Below are 16,715 nucleotides of genomic sequence, written 5' to 3'. Positions count from 1 at the left end.
AAAGAGTGCCCAGCTCCCTATAAATATAGGAACAGGCACAGACCCAGTAGAGAGTTGTGGTGGTGGTGCTGGATTAACAATATTTATACTTATTATTTATAAATGACCTTATGGTTCAGGTTGGTGTTCAAGTTGATTACATCTTCTTCCATCTTCCCTCTTGTAGCAGTGACTGAAGGACCAGCCCCGCAGCAGACATCCATGTTACCGCAGACGCAGCCTGAACACTCCAGCAGCGAAGATGCCCCAAGCAGGACAATTCCCACAGCATGTGTCCGGCCTACACATCCACTGCGCAGCTTCGCCAACCCCTTGCTACCTCCGCCAATGAGTGCAATAGAACCGAAAGTCCCTTATACACCCCTTTTATCTCAGACAGGTAAGTGATCTCTGGGGGAAAATAGAGTGCCCACGACAGAACGAAGGCCCTTCGCCCCATGGTAGAACCTCTGATTCGCTTGCAGAAGGTCCTAGATTCAAACTCCAGGTAGAACCAAAGTTGGTGATGGGCACTCTGGGCCACTGAGGCCTCTAGTGACCTGGACCTATACCTGCAGTTGAAATATGTATCTGAAGAAGTGTGCATGCACACGAAAGCTCATACCAAGAACTAACTTAGTTGGTCTTTAAGGTGCTACTAGAATGATTTTTTTTTATTTTGACTATGGCAGACCAACACGGCTACCTATCTACAACTTATTTCACCCTGTGGTTGTGCAGTACAGAGATGGAGCTAAGTGTGGAGGCTTACTGCAGAAAACAAAAATATGTCTCTGATTTACACGCTATAGGTTTTAGCTTGTAAATATTACATCACACACAGTATCATATCTTCTTTCTAATGAGTGGCATTGGCAAGCTGGCCGAATTCCAACTGACTGGACTAACGTGGATCAGAATGCAGTTATCGTTCAGAAGGGCACACTTGTCCAGATTTTGCAATGCAGTTCTTCACTCAGTGTTATGAGGAAAATGCATGCAGAAAAATGTGCATTTAAAAGGAAATATTTACAGAAACGTCCATTTTGCCTTGATACATTAATATAATAATAATATGGACATACGATTGAAAACATGCAACATCAACATGGACAAGAAATACATTGACCTAGACATTAGGATACAGTGAGGGGGAAAGTATTTGATCCCCTGCTAAATTTGCCCATTTGCCCTCTGACAAAGAAATGACCAGTCCATCATTTTAATGGTAGGTTTGTTGTAGCTGTGAGAGACAGAATAACAACAGGAAAAACCCCAGAAACCCAGAAGACAAACGTCAGAGACTGATGTGCATTATAATGAGTGAAATAAGTATTTGATCCCTTTGCAAAAAGATGACGTAGTACTTGGTAGCAAAACCCTTGCTGACAATTACAGAGGTCAGACGTTTCTTGTAGGTGGCCACCGGGTTTGCAAACATCTCAGGAGGTATTTTTTCCCACTCCTCTTTGCAGATCCTCTCCAAGTCAGTAAGATTTCGAGGCTGATTTCGAGGCAAATTTAGCAGGGGATCAAATACTTTCCCCCCTCACTGTAGATGCCCTAAATTCCCATGCTCATGGCAGCTTTTGATAGTTCTGTCTGCCAAGACCATGTTTGCTGTAGTCTGTCTTGTCACTGGCTAATAGATGTGTGGAGTGATCAATTGTTAGCCAAACCAAACAGCAGGACTCCAAATGGCAAGCTACAAGTGGATCTTGTGAAATTGTGAGGTGAATATCTCAAAGAAATGAAAGGTGCCATCACACAATGTTTTCTTGCAGTTTATGTACTGCACAATGGAGATCGTTTGAAGTGTCCAGAATCAGATTACTCCCAGCTGCTCAGTCTTCCAGGTTTTCTTAATCCCTGACAGATAAGAATTACACAACAGTTGAAACCCACACCATGTTTCCCCCCCCCACTTCAAACACCTGCTGCCCATCAATAAATAATCCACTTCTGACAACTGACAGAAGGTCTGAAAATCCTGCACATCAAGGGGACCGCCAATGTTGTCTTTTCCCTAGCTAATGCCGGCAAAAAATCTTGGAATCCAGTGGATGAGATGTATTCAGCCCTGCTCACCCTACTTCTTTGGGATATTTATTTATTTATATACAGTGGTACCTTGGGTTAAGTACTTAATTCGTTCCAGAGGTCCATACTTAACCTGAAACTGTTCTTAACCTGAAGCACCACTTTAACTAATGGGGCCTCCTGCTGCCGCCGTAGCCTGATTTCTGTTCTTATCCTGAAGCAAAGTTCTTAACCTGAAGCACTATTTCTGGCTTAGTGGAGTGTGTAACCTGAAGCGTATGTAACCTGAAGTGTATGTAACCCGAGGTACCACTGTACCTCTTTATAGGTGGACCTCATAAAGCAGCTTAAATAAGATTATTACAACAATAAACATCATTTTAAAAAATAATGTTGCCATAAAAGCAAAAGACAATTGTTTGTTTAAAACAAGGATGGGGATCCTTTCACTCTCCTGGTGTTGTTGTACAACAACTCTCATCATCCCTTACCACTGAGTATGCCGACTGGTGCTGATGGGAGTGCAGAAACAAATGTAGATTGCCTTCGTACAGTAGGCTAGTTTCCGTACACACTCATGCAACCTCCTCGATCCTCCATCGCAACAAGCAAGAGGCATTATGGGAGTTTAATGACACATTCCAGAGATCATTTACCTGGAGAGAGCCAGAGACTGAATCTGGTAGACTTTACGCATACAAACCATAGCATTAATCAAGACGATAGCATCAAATATTAGCTCCGTAGTCGTACTGCCAAGTGGCGCATATAGCTCTGATTTATGGCAGCACAGGTGTTTGGCACCTGGATATTTTGTAGATGCCAACATATGCATAAACAACATTGTAAAAGGACGACCATTTTGAGGCATCAAGGCTATGGAAGGAGCAGAAAATGTCACATCTGTTAAGGTCTCTCTTGTTTGTGCACCGATATGAAATGCTGCCGAACTATTAAAGCAAGCTTCAGCTAATATGCTCAAGGAGGCCTTCCGGTAATAATAAGCTAGCCAGTATTTGCACCTGGCAGACATATATCGTCAAACTAATGAGCTAATGAAATGTTTAATAACCCTATGGAGGAAATAAAATTTTCCTACAGTCAATTCCTGCTGTGGTTCTGCACAGCAGCAGCTGATCAGCATCACCCTCTCTTTGCTTTCCAACCTGTGAAGGGCTCCTTCCCCCCCCCTTTATTTTTCTTTCACGTTTCTAGATTTTGCTGGCACTTTGAGATGCCCTACTGGATTGGCATGCGTTAGGACCCAAGTGCCATTTGTTTGATTAGTTCTATAATTAGCCTAATTCAGTTTACTTACAGTTCCAACCTCCCGTGCGCCGGGCTTTGTTTCGCTGCGTTTTGTTTCGCTGTCGTTCTGTTGAATCGGTTTTTGCATTCAAAGAAAAGAAGCCTTCTTGGACATTTTAATCGATTGCAGGGAGTGAGCGCAGCTAGCTGCAGAGACCCAGGAACGGGGCTAGCCCATCACAGCTTGCTGAGTGAGCCACTTGGATGGTGGAAAACAAACTCCCCCCCCCTCCACGTGACTGTGCAGTTTGGCCAAAGTTTTGCAAGGCTCTGGTGGCATCTCATGAGACTTTTTGGTCACATCTTGCGAGGAAAGTGAGACTGTAACACAAGCATGAGGAACCTTTTCCAGCCAGAGGGCCATGTTGCCTCCTGGGAAATCTTCTGAGGGCCACAAGCCTGGTGGGGCCTGGGGGGAAAAACTGTACGGAGCAATGAAACCAGGACAGGGGCTGTGTAAGAGCCAGGGGCTACCAGTCAAGGCCACCCCAATCATGAGGCAGGTTGAGGCAGGTGCCTCAAGTGGCAGTATGCGTGGTATCTCTGTTCTGTTTCCATGGCCAGAGGCAATAATACTTCTGAAAAGCAGCTGCTGGGAACCACTGGAGGGGTGGGTGCTCTTTTGCTTGGGGCTTCCTTTGGGTTTCCCATGGGCATCTGGCTGGCCACTGTGAAAATAATGTTGATGGACCTGGCTGATCCAGCAGCCTCTAGTGGAGGGAGCAATTTGGTGTCTCCCTGGACTCCTTGCTCTCTTGCCTTAGTGTTAGCCTCACATGGGTGGCAGCATTCCTGCTGCACATGCAAGGCTTCTGCAGGCTTCTGCAGGCCAGTCCCTTTCCACTCCTTCCATGGAGCGTGATGTATTTAGGTTGAGGTGGCTGGGAGACCACCAGCCCCTCTGATGGCTTGCTGCAAGGCCTAAGAGCGCTGCTTGAACTTAGGTAAAAATGCAGAGCAATTCCAATGCTTTGCTCTAAGGAAGAACCCCAACAGACAGACAGACACACCCTTTGGGCGCTTTCTCAGAACAAGGCAAAGTGAGGGGTCAAAGAGAGCTAGCTGCCGATGCAATGGCAACAAAAGTAAGAGCAAGTTTGGTAGGAAGGAAGGAAGGAAGGAAGGAAGGAAGGAAGGAAGGAAGGGAAGAAGAAGAAGAGTTTGGATTTGATATCCCGCTTTATCACTACCCGAAGGAGCCTCAAAGCGGCTAACATTCTCCTTTCCCTTCCTCCCCCACAACAAACACTCTGTGAGGTGAGTGGGGCTGAGAGACTTCAGAGAAGTGTGACTAGGCCAAGGTCACCCAGCAGCTGCATGTGGAGGAGCGGAGACGCGAACCTGGTTCACCAGATTACGAGACTACCACTCTTAACCACTACACCACAAGGAAAGGAAGGGTGATCAGTGGCAGCAGAGAGAGGATGAGCAGAAGGTAGCAGAGAATGAAATTCAGGAAAGGTTGGGGTAGAGGTACAGATTCAGCACAGACTTCTAAGCTGGTCCTACTACCAGTTGCTTATGCCATTCTTACAACCTTGATTAAGAGGTTATCCCAACATTTGCTTCTTCTTTATTTATCCCTCTGTGTGTGATTTTTTTTACTTTAAATTTTGAGCTTTAATTGCTACCTGTTGCTAGTCCCAAACCAAAGACAGAGGAGGGGAAACTTAATTGCCATTTTGGTTTCTCATTAGCAATGCCCAAACGGAGCCATCTGCCTTTGTGCAGAGAAGCAGCTCTTTAAGGCCCAGTGACATCAATTAATGAGTTACATGTGAATAACATGATTTCACCCCCCCCTTCCTTACCACCTCCCTGCCGCAGCAGGCTCACAGGTGCAAATATTCCACGTGCCAGGCATATATTAACAAACTTTATTCTGCTATATAGTTTGTGTGCCAGGCCTAATGGATTTTGAATGACTGGCTTGTTCCAGGAGAGAGAGCAGAAGTCCTGTAATTTATTTGGCAATAATTTTAATTAGCATTGCTGTGCAAATGCGAAGAACAAACTGAAATGAAAGAAATTAGCATAAGCTTTGAAAGACTCGTGTCAGCTGTGCCACCTATGCTGTTTATTTATTTACTTTTAAGTCCTGAATACACATGCAGTTACTGGCTGCTCAGCACACAGGTGCTGTCTCTATAAAGTCCCATCCTGCAACTGGTGCCACAGATTCCATAGTTTACCTGCAAAATCACCTTACCCAGTGCATGCGCTCTCGACTACTTCGATCACTTACACTCTGGAACCAGTGGCGTAGCGTGGGGGGTGCAAGGGGTGCCAGCCGCACCGGGCGCAACATTTTTGGGGGCGCACTCGGAGCTCTCTGCCCCTACCTGGTCCTGGTGGCTCACTCTCTCTCTCACAGTGCTGGCTGCAAAGGAAAGGACGAGGCTGCGCGCTCCCCAGCCCAGGCGCCGCCTTCTGTGCGCACACTCGCTTGCAGCTAGAAGCCCTGCAGAAAAGGCCGTCGGGTGCAGGAGCGGCGCCTACGTCGCGCTTCGCGGAGGGGGCGCGTCGCCCGGCATTGGCGCGCGTTTGGGCGGGCTGCGGAGGGCGCGAGCGCTGCGTGCGCCCCAGGAGGCCGGCGAGGGCGGGAAAGCGGGCGGCTCGCTCCTCCCGTGCGCCCGAAGGGGCTTTTTTGGCGGTTCCCCCGCTGCTACGAAGTCCTAAGCAACGAGAAGGAAAGCGCCTCATGAGCATAGCACTGGAGGGTGAGTCTCAACTTTTCTGGACGAGCACTCAATGTGTTGCAGATATTAAGCATAAGAAACGCTCCTCATTGTCCACACCCATAAAAATATTCATTTATTTTTTAATAAATATTTTATTAAATTTTCAAATACATAATACAAGATCCCTACACCAAAAAGCCAGAACCAAAATACCAAAGAGCCATATAGAAAGAAAGAAATAAAAAAGAAAAAAGAAAAAAGAGAAAAATATAACCAACCATTCAGTACAACTTTTCTTATATAACTGATTGGACTTCCTCACATCTCCTTACCCTGCATTATTTATAATAAGAATGTCAGCAAATTATTACCTTGTTTCATACCTTATTTTGTACTTTCCAAATATTATACTTCTAAATTTAAAACAATTTTTATCAATTGTTCATACCTTAAAATTAAACGTAGTGTTGCCTTAAATTTCGACCTTTTCTTACTTATAACTTAATTTTCTATTTTACAAAGTCTATTTGCTGGAACCAGTGGCGTAGCATGGGGGGTGCAGGGGGGGCCGGCCGCACTGGGCGCAACATCTGGGGTTAGGGCAAATCCATGGGTTAGGGGGCGCAAATCCACAGGTTAGGGGGCGCAAATCCATGGGTTAGGGGGCGCAAATTACTTGCCTTGCCCCGGGTGCTGACAACCCACGCTACGCCACTGTCTGGAACTCCCTGCCTATTGATGTGAGGCAGGTGCCTTCACTATCCTCTTTTTGGCACCTACTAAAAACATTTTAGGGACGCGGGTGGCACTGTGAGTTAAACCACAGAGCCTAGGACTTGCTGATCAGAAGGTTGGTGGTTCAAATCCCCACGACGGAGTGAGCTCCCGTTGCTCGGTCCCTGCTCCTGCCAACATAGCAGTTCAAAAGCACGTCAAAGTGCAAGTAGATAAATAGGTACCGCTCCGGCGGGAAGGTAAACAGTGTTTCCATGCGCTACTCTGGTTTGCCAGAAGTGGCTTAGTCATGCTGGCCACGTGACCCAGAAGCGGTACGCCGGCTCCCTCGGCCAATAAAGCGAGATGAGCACCGCAACCCCAGAGTCGGTCACGACTGGACCTAATGGTCAGGGGTCCCTTTACCTTTAAAAACATTTTAGTTTAGACATGCCTACCCAGATGTGTAGAATGTGGATGTACCCTTTAATCTGTTTTTGGTTTATTGTTGATTTTATGTTTTGAAAGATTTTAAAAGCTGGGGGGTTTTTTCTTTCCTTGTTTGTTTGTTTGTTTTTGGCAAAGTAACAATCATAAATAAATAAGAATAAAAATGTGCACCCCATCACCGAGACCATTCCATTGTAACTATCCAACCTCCAAAATTTCAAGACCTCTTGCGATGGTTTGACCCCTTTCCACTTTTAAGGACTTAAAAAAAATAACCTCAAACTGATGTGGAAGGTATGAAGCACTGAACATAAGACTGAATAAAATGAGAAACTGAAAGAACCTGAAATTGGCAGATTTTCCTTTCCCTACTCTCACACCATATAGAGGAGCAACTGAGAGTATCAAAATGCCTTCAAGCAGTTGTGCCTAAAAACATTTTCTTCCCTTTACTCTTTCCCCTCTTGGATCATATTATTTTAAAACACACACCCGTTATCTTCTGTGGATGGCTATATCGTCTGTTCTTTCTTTGAGATTCTGGGAAGTTCAGCAAAACTAGTTATTGAGGAACTCATTTATTACAGTGAAGATAGGGTGCTGATTGTTATCTTTTGAAGAATTTATTTAACTTTCTTTCTTAGCTTTCCCTTTTTCATTTCAGCTAAACTTGGATTATCAAAGAGATTCAGGCATGCAGAAAATGTCTGGCTCTCTTTTTGTCTAATGCTTCCTAGTAGAAAGATATTTATAAGTGGCAAAGTTCAACGTGACACACTAATTTGGGAGAGCTTTGCTTTGAATATTCTTCAGCATTTAGCAATGCAAGCCTCGCTCACCCTGTGCTTTAACATTTGATTAAAATTAATGTTTGGGAAAGGGGGGGGGGGACATCAGTTCTAAAGAAAAGAAAATCAAAATGCATTTTTAAACATTCTCTCTGTAGCCTGTTGTTGGTGTTGAATTACACTTCTTAAGTATAGCCAAATATATATCTTTAAAACCAGACGTTTAGAAATATTTCCACTGCAAACTAGAGCAGAATACGAATGGCCCACCCCATTTTATCACCCTATTCTGGGGAGGTGGCCATTTTTTTTTGGGGGGGGGGGAGCTGTGCTGAATTGTTAAAGGAGAAGCGGTAGTTGTGTCCAATTGGCCTGGAAGGGTGGAAAGCAGGGAGACCAACAGTTGATAGAGCCACAGTCAATAATGGGAAGAGTTAAGTAATTTTGGTTTTGTCCCCCATCTTCCTCTCTACTGAGTCTTACAAAGGCAACACTTGAAACTAAGGAGGAAGCTGACAGCCAGGGCTATCCCCTGGGCATGTTGTAAGTAAGCAGGCAGGCAGATAATGGTGGGAAGGGGGCAGTCCAAGGGCAGACTGAGGTTCGTAGGGCAGTGTCCCATTGGCGAACTAATACCAGTGTACTGGAAGAAGCAAAGATCACCAGTGTTGAAGCAATGATTCTTTAACATCAACTTCATTGGACTGGTCATGTTGTGTGGATGCCTGATTATCGTCTTCCAAAGCAACTACAGTGGTACCTCAGGTTACATATGCTTCAGGTTACATACGCTTCAGGTTACAGACTCTGCTAACCCAGAAATAGTGCTTCAGGTTAAGAACTTTGCTTTAGGATGAGAACAGAAATCATGCTCTGGTGGCACGGCAGCAGCAGGAGGCCCCATTAGTGGTGCTTCAGGTTAAGAACAGTTTCAGGTTAAGAACGGACCTCCGGAATGAATTAAGTACTTAACCCGAGGTACCACTGTACTCTATTCCGAACTTAAAAATGGAATGTGTAATGCTGGTGGTCAAGAAAAGAGGTTTAAAGACTGTCTCAAGGCAAATCTTTAAAAATGTAGTATAAACACCGACACTTGCCTGTGAGCACTCCAGTTGGAGAACAGCCTTTACCAAAGGTGTCATGGGCTTTGAGGACACTCAGACTCAGGACTCAAGGGAGAAACGTGCTAAGAGGAAGGCACGCTTGGCAAATCCACACTGTGATCAACTCCCACCCGGAAACCAATGTCCCCACTGTGGAAGGATCAAGAATTGGCCTCCACAGTCACTTACGGACTCATTGTTAAAATCATGTTTATGGAAGACAATCTTACTAGGCTACGAGTGATCGTAAAAGAGGAAATCCCTGATGAACCAGCATCTCTTTTAAGGGAGTACTTGCAAAATACTCATTATTTAGCTCTAGGTGTTCTACAAATCCAGATATACAAGAGAGGGACAGGGAGCAAGGTTGAGGATGGCAATTCTGCCCAACACCACTGTGCCTGTCACCCTCCATGAGCTGAAGATCAAATATCCAAAAGAGGAAGCCTGCCATGGTCATGGAGACTCTCCACATGATGCAGACTCATGGAATTCGGGGTTCTACATTGCATGGGGTGCCTAAAGGTAAAGGTAAAGGGACCCCTGACCATTAGATCCAGTCATGAACGACTCTGGGGTTGCGGCACTCATCTTGCTTTATTGGCCGAGGGAGCCGGCATGTAGCTTCCGGGTCATGTGGCCAGCATGACTAAGCCGCTTCTGACGAACCACAGCAGCGCAGGGACACGCCATTTACCTTCCCGCTGGAGCGGTACCTATTTATCTACTTGCACTTTGACGTGCTTTCAAACTGCTAGGTTGGCAGGAGCTGGGACCAAGCAACGGGAGCTCACCCCACCACGGGGATTCGAACTGCCGACCTTCTGATCGGCAAGTCCTAGGCTCTGTGGTTTAACCCACAGCGCCACCCACGTCCCTGGGTGCCTACATATGGGGTGCCTACATATGGGGTGCCTACATAAGCAGAAACACACACATGGCCTACCTTGAAAAGTCACCCTCTAATGTGTGGGGTAGCAGGGGTGAAGCTAGTACTCTCCTCCCTGATCACACATATTAATGGTTTCTCAAGACTGGATAGCCTCTGCTCTCTTTTTCCACACATGGACACGCTACCAAAACACAATGGAGTAGAGAAAAGTCTTCAGGACATCAGCATTATTTTTCTCTCGGAAGGTCCAAGCAATGGCACTGCTTCTTGCGTTGAGACAAAGTTACTTGTCTGTAGTGACACCAGCCTTCTGGCCCACACTTCCTCATGCAGTTTGGGAGGCACCCGCTGTGGCCAGATTTAAGCAGCTCCTGAAAACCTACTACCATATTTTTCGCTTTATAAGACGCACCAGACCACAAGATGCACCTAGTTTTTGGAGGAGGAAAACAAGAAAAAAAAATTCTGAATCTCAGATGCCAGAACAGCAAGAGGGATAGCTGCGCAGTGAAAGCAGCAAGCCCTCTTGCTGTTCTGGCGTCTAGGATAGCTGCGCAGCCTGCATTCATTCCATAAGACGCACACACATTTCCCCTTATTTTTTAGGAGGGAAAAAGTGAGTCTTTTAGAGCAAAAAATATGGTAGTTTCCATAGACTTTCCCTGCCTCTGGTCACACTGCTCAGTGTTTCTGTTTTAATGCTTTGCTATGCTTAACTTTTTCTTTTTTTAATGTAGTTACTTTTTGCTTGTGATTTCACGGTTGATATGAACTGCTTCAAGATTTTGTTATATTTACTGGTGTATCGGTTATTTTAAAGAAATCCAGTAAATATTTGCCCCGTCCCGGCACCTTCTGGGAGGAGAACGGTGGTGGTTGAAACCAATTGACCTGCCAACTGACCAAGAATTATCTCTCGCTGCGTAAGGAGAGAAAGAGTAGCTGCTTTCAAGGCTGCAGAGAAAGAAAGCCATAGCAGATAAGCATCCCTGGGATTGTTCCCACTCTGCAAAAATTTCCTCTCATTTTTGGCATTTTAGCTCTGCTCAGTCCAGCTACAAATGCAGCCTTTTTATACCAATTTAACTGTGATAGCTTCCTCTTAGTGTAGTTGTGGTTTTGTGAGGGTGCAGACAAGTCTCTTAGCCCTCTCTGCCTCTCTTTACTCAAGGTCAACCACTCTTAGTATACATACTTGAGCTGGCCCCCAAATCCTTCCTTCTGCATCCAGTCCCTCAGGTCAATATTGCAAACCCCTATTCTTTTCTGTGCCTAAAGATGCTTTGATGTTCTGCCAAGCGCTCGTGACATATTTGATTTCTCCACCACCAAAAACCTTCCCATATTTTTTTTAAAAAAAATTATTAGGTTTTACAGTTTTATATTCATCACAATAACATTATTCCATGAAAAAAGAAAAATACAGTTCCCCCTTCCCCACCTCCTCCCTACGACTTCTCTCAACTTCCTTCTCTGGTTCTTTACACATTAACTTCTCTAGCTTGTTCTGTTATACCTTAGTATTGCAACCTTTAAATTAAATGTTATTATATTCTCCTCCTTTTTATACCATACTTATTTTCAAATTACCTCTTACGTACATTTTGATATTTTCCTGTTATTACATCTTGATCTCTCTATTTTGTTGATTGTAAGTGTTTGGTCAAACCCAAGTAGTCAGTCTACTTCTTTACAATATTTCTGTACATGCAAAATTAGATTCAGTTAGCATATAAAGGCCAATTTACCTAATTCACACACAGACAAAAAAAATGCAAACTGGAGCACATTCATCCTTTGAAATACATGTTTCTCTGACTTATGCGATGTAGCTCTCCAATGAAGTAATGAGTGCAAAAATGCATATACTAGGGTGAAATGGGCATAAAAATGCATATATTAATTAATATAATTCTATGCATCAAATGTGGATATTAAGCAAAACTACATACAAAATTGCAGCTGTATGGAGAAATTCAGACTAAAATGCTGCTGAATTTTCATGAGGACTTTTTAAAAAAATTGCAAACCGATGTGGAAATGTGAACTGAACTTAAGATCAGAAAAATGAGAAACCGAGAGAGACCAAAATTGAGATTCATCCATTCTTTGACTGGGGGGATTTAATATTTTGCACTCATTGATTGCAGTGGGAAAGGCTTGAGCATGTAGCTGGGTAGCCCATCAAAATCCATGAAAAATTTAAAAGTGTTTATTACCTAGATATCACCTCTAACTGACTTGGAAATGGTTGTGATTCATTTCTGTGGAACTTACTTCCAGGTAAGTATGCTTAAGACTGTAGCATTAATCTAACTGGGTTTTATTTTAAGATTCCTATTTGGGTCTTGGGCTGTTTAGATTCAATATGCTGTTGTGGTTTCATTCTTTTAACAAAATGTGTGCTACACATTTTAGGTGATAACAGATTATAAATGTAAGGAATGGCCTGGGCAAAATACAGCTGATTTAATGTGTATTCTCACGTTGCTTCTGCTTTCTTCAGGGCATGATTCATGGGCTAATATAGACCTAACTTCTCCATTTATATTGCAGCACCCAGCCTTCCCAAGGCTCAGGTTAAGACAGCATCGCTTGGACTAGCTGGCAAAGCAAGATCCCCTCTGCTTCCCGTTTCTGTGCCGACAGCCCCAGAAGCCTCAGAAGAAGGTCACAAACAAACAGAGGATGCTGCAAATGTAAGCACAAGTCCATGGCTCTCTTGTAGTCTGGAAGCACTAGCTGAAATGTTTCGTAGATCCAGTCTCATACCAATTGGATTGATGGGACTGCCAAAGGCAGGTGTTACTGGAGAAGCAAGGCTAGCGCTGAAAATAACTGTCCCATTTCCTCCTCTTCCTCTTCCTCCTCTACCGTATAGCGGTTTGCGCTTCCCTTGTTTAGAATACAAGGGATAATACTCATTTCTCCCACATTTCATCCCCATTTTTTTTCTCCCAAAGCTTACCTGCAGTCAATTGGAGCCTTAACATTGACTTTTCAGGTTCAATATTAATATATTACAGAATTAGTGTCAAGTTCAAATGCACTCTCAAGTTCAGGTTTGTTTTTCAAATTCAAATTCAATTTTTAAAAAATAAATAAATCTGCAAAGTATCCTGAAAGGTATTCACAGAACTTTGTAAAATCCTTTGTCCTTCTTAGCCATTAGCTGTTTTAACTTCCAAGGCTAGCCTGCAACTTTTTCACTTGTAAAGTTTTTCACGCAGTTTAAATACCCAGGGACGGGAGTGGACTTCCTTTTTATCCTCCCGTTTTGCCAAATTAATAATTAATAGTTAATTTCCTTCTCACCTTGCAAATCAGTTTGAAGTTAGTTGGAATGGTAGATGCTACTGGCTGGTTCAGAGGCTTCGCTCTGCAGAGTGCCTAATTCACCGGCTTTTCCTCAGCTCCCCCCCCCCCCTGCATCCTGAGCTGCCGTTGCGATCTGCAGGACCCCTTGGCACCGCAAATTTTCCTTTGAGGCTTTGGGGGGGGGCTACGCCTTGCCTTGGCGCTTCCCCTATGGACCTCTGCAGTGTCAGGCCTGCCAGAGCTGTCAAACCCGCAGTCCATCCGCCATTCACACCAACCCCGGAAGCACAGATTTGTCTCAGTTGAGAAAGCTTATCAACCCCCGAGGAAGTTCAAAATCTTTCTGAGATGAATTAGGGAAAGACAATAGCATCTCAACAAACATGGGGAGTAGATCAAGGGAACCACAATTTTCCACAAGGATGCTAGGTACCTTCAAATCTTTGTTGGCCAACTTGTGTGGGTGACAGTGGGAAGTCTTCTCGCAATGCAAGTCTCAGCTTCACAGAAGAGGATTCTATTGTCACCATGGCAGGGCAGGAAAGAGTTAAACTTCTCTTCCCCAACCACCATGGTTCCAAGTCCATTCAGGTTTCCCTGAGACTTCTAAATACATAACAAAAAGATGTGCACTTTGATTGCAATATTGCAAGTAATGCCGAGTCTAGTTTGGCTCTGGTTGGATGGAAACCATTCTCTCCATGGAAAAAGCTAGATCACAAAGAGCAGTAGTGCTGTTGGGGCAGAACTTTGGAGTGGGTGACCATGGCCCCAGTCAGGTGAAACAGCAGGAGAGACCCAAACACAGCAGGGCTGGCTCACATTTTGAAATAAGTAATACCTGTTGCCATCTAAAGAGTTGGCCCTCTGTAAGCCTGTTAAGTCCAGAGTCAAAAATTACCTGACTGCGTCACACACCAGGGAGAAAGTTCTTAGCTTAGCTGGCTTGCTAGTTTTCTGTGTGCAATTATTTCATCATTATTATTTTGAATGGAAGAGCATAGACTCCTGTGCTCTCCCCGTTTGCAATCTAGAACAGACTTGGTCCAAATAAGGGCTGCATTATTCGAAATGCACTTGCCATATAGATGGCTCCGACTGTACCCTACATTCTTGGCAGCTACCAGCTTCCACAAAATGGGGGACCCTGATACAGTAATCTATATAGTTTCAAGCTTTGCCTCTGAATGTAAAGCTCTGCCACATGGAAGTGTGTTCAGCCACTTCCACAAGCAGAATTTAATCATCATCATCATACTCCACACATCTGACTGGGTTGCCCCAGCCACTCTGGGTGGCTCCCAACAGCAGATTAAAAATACAATAAAACATCAAACATTAAAAACTTCCCTAAACAGGGCTGCCTTCAGATGTCTTCTAAAAGTGAGATAGTTGTTGATTGACATCTGATGAGAGGGTGTTCCACAGGGTGGGCGCCACTACCAAGAAGGCCCTCTGCCTGGTTCCATGTAACTTCACTTCTCACAGTGGGGGAACCACCAAAAGACCCTCAGAGCTGAACGATGGGGGTGGAGAGACTCCTTCAAGTATATAGGGCCAATGTCATTTAGGGCTTTAAAGATCAGCACCAACACTTTAAATTGTGCTCAGGAACATACTGGGAGCCAGTGTAGAAGGATTTTAAATCTGCCCCCCTTATTATCCTCACACCCTAAAAGGAAGAATCTTTCCAGTGATTTTTTCTTTCTTTCTGGTGTTTTGCGGTTCTATTTCCCTTTCTGGATCCTGTCCAGGGCTTTTGCTCCACTAGTGCAATTCAAGCACCATGATTTAGAGGCCATCTCCTGCAAGTAGTAGCAGCAAGTGAAACAAATGGTAATTGAAGTGAGTGGAAACACAATAGGCAGCCTAACTGGTGGGCAAAAGCCATCGCTGCACAATGCCATCCCAGGGCAGCTCTTGGATTATTGCACAGCTTTTTTTGCCTCTGAATGGTTTCCAAGCCTTGACGGCCCTTCTGTGTACAGGAGATAAGGCAGCCTGGCGCCATGCAATTGGGAAGGGAGTGAAGAAATGAAAACGACCACTTTGGTTGAAATGACTGGTATAAGGAGCTGTCGAGTGTGGAACATTTCAGCTCTAAATATCTTATTTTTCGTAATGGCTGGACAAATTATTTCCCAAGGGAAGCCTCTGCGGAAGTGGGAGCACTTAGAGGAGATAATGGAAGAGGAGCCAATGGGGAGCAAAGTTCAGGCTTTCAGTCCCACTCAACCTCTATGGGCATGCTAAAGACAATGACCTTTTATTAACACTTGAGTTTCCTCCCAACTTACTTTCAAATAATGCCATTCCCTTTCAAACACATATAAATAAAGATGCCATTTATAGGACATTCTCTTCAACCTCTTCCATTGTACATGCTTGATGTACTGATACTGATTCAGGATAGTCACATTGAAAATATCCGCTGAAAGACTGATTTTAAAACTGGCAAGATCAGGGTTAGATCCAGGGTAGGGATGGATGGATTTGTCCCTTTCTATTTTTTCCCAATCTTAAATGCAGTTTTCCATGTTTCTGCAGTGACTGGTCGTAATTGTTATCCATGCTGATTATCTTGGATAGATTCGGACACAAGCTTAAAGAAACAGCATTAACTAGCTGCTTGCTTTCTCCACAGGTATATGAACAGGATGATCTTAGTGAACAGATGGCTAGTTTGGAGGGGCTAATGAAGCAGCTTAATGCCATCACAGGCTCGGCCTTCTGAAAGCTTTGGATGAACAGAAGAATGGAGTAACCCGGGAACATTGCAGCATACCAGCGTTTCACACACACAACACCACCAAACACCCGCGTCTGCCATAAAGCCAACCGATGCGCCATCAAACCCTGTTCTATGGAGAGATCTCACAGTCTTGAAATGGCATCATGCATTCCTATTGGTCAAGCAACAGTCTGAAGCAGTGATGAAAGAGCAGCCCTGAGAAGCAAGAAACAAGATGTCTCCATGACCCACCCCCAGTGCCTCCTGTTTTGTTCTGCTGATCTTCGCAGTGTGTGCAGGGTGGGATCTTACTTAAGGTCTGCTTCACACATTATCATGTGGCTGGTAACCTGACCTAGGCTGGCCTCTCTCCACATGAGGGAGGCCACCAATTTTGTCCCCAGTGAAATTCAAAATGATTTGGGTGGTTCTTCCTCAGGTGAAACTCCTGAGATCTTTTGAGGGAAGTCAAAGAGACTCCTGGCATTTCTTAGTGGGTGGTAGAGTGAGTGCCCATCCACAGATTGTCAGAAGTGATTCTGCTGCCAAAATTTATAATTTGAAAACTTGTAAAGACACTTTACAAGTCATTCCCGTTCCCACTGAAGCCCATTCCAAGCCAAGCCTGCAGTTCCACCGAGCATGTAATGGACTCATCCTGCTGTCAACATTCCCTGTTGCTAGCAAGCCATCACTTCCTCCAGCCCT

General features: G+C 44.5%; 1 protein-coding gene across 3 annotated transcripts in view; it reads left to right on the top strand.

Moving 5' to 3' along the window:
- The window catches only part of DCC (DCC netrin 1 receptor), a gene marked incomplete at its 5' end in the record, with an annotated part of 945,448 nt that extends 929,188 nt beyond the window's left edge, over window positions 1–16,260 (top strand). For all 3 annotated transcript variants that reach the window (XM_083465695.1, XM_083465694.1, XM_083465696.1), the window contains 3 exons: window positions 167–379; window positions 12,515–12,657; window positions 15,921–16,260. In XM_083465695.1, the coding sequence (XP_083321821.1) occupies window positions 167–379; window positions 12,515–12,657; window positions 15,921–16,010 (446 nt within the window). In that variant the 3' untranslated portion in view covers window positions 16,011–16,260. The remainder of the gene's footprint in view (window positions 1–166; window positions 380–12,514; window positions 12,658–15,920) is intronic.
- Between the last annotated feature and the right edge of the window lie 455 nt (window positions 16,261–16,715).

Source organism: Podarcis liolepis (assembly GCF_965112155.1).
Source record: "Podarcis liolepis genome assembly, chromosome: 11".
Classification (NCBI taxonomy): Eukaryota; Metazoa; Chordata; class Lepidosauria; order Squamata; family Lacertidae; genus Podarcis; species Podarcis liolepis.
This window is presented reverse-complemented; position numbering and strand designations above follow the sequence as displayed.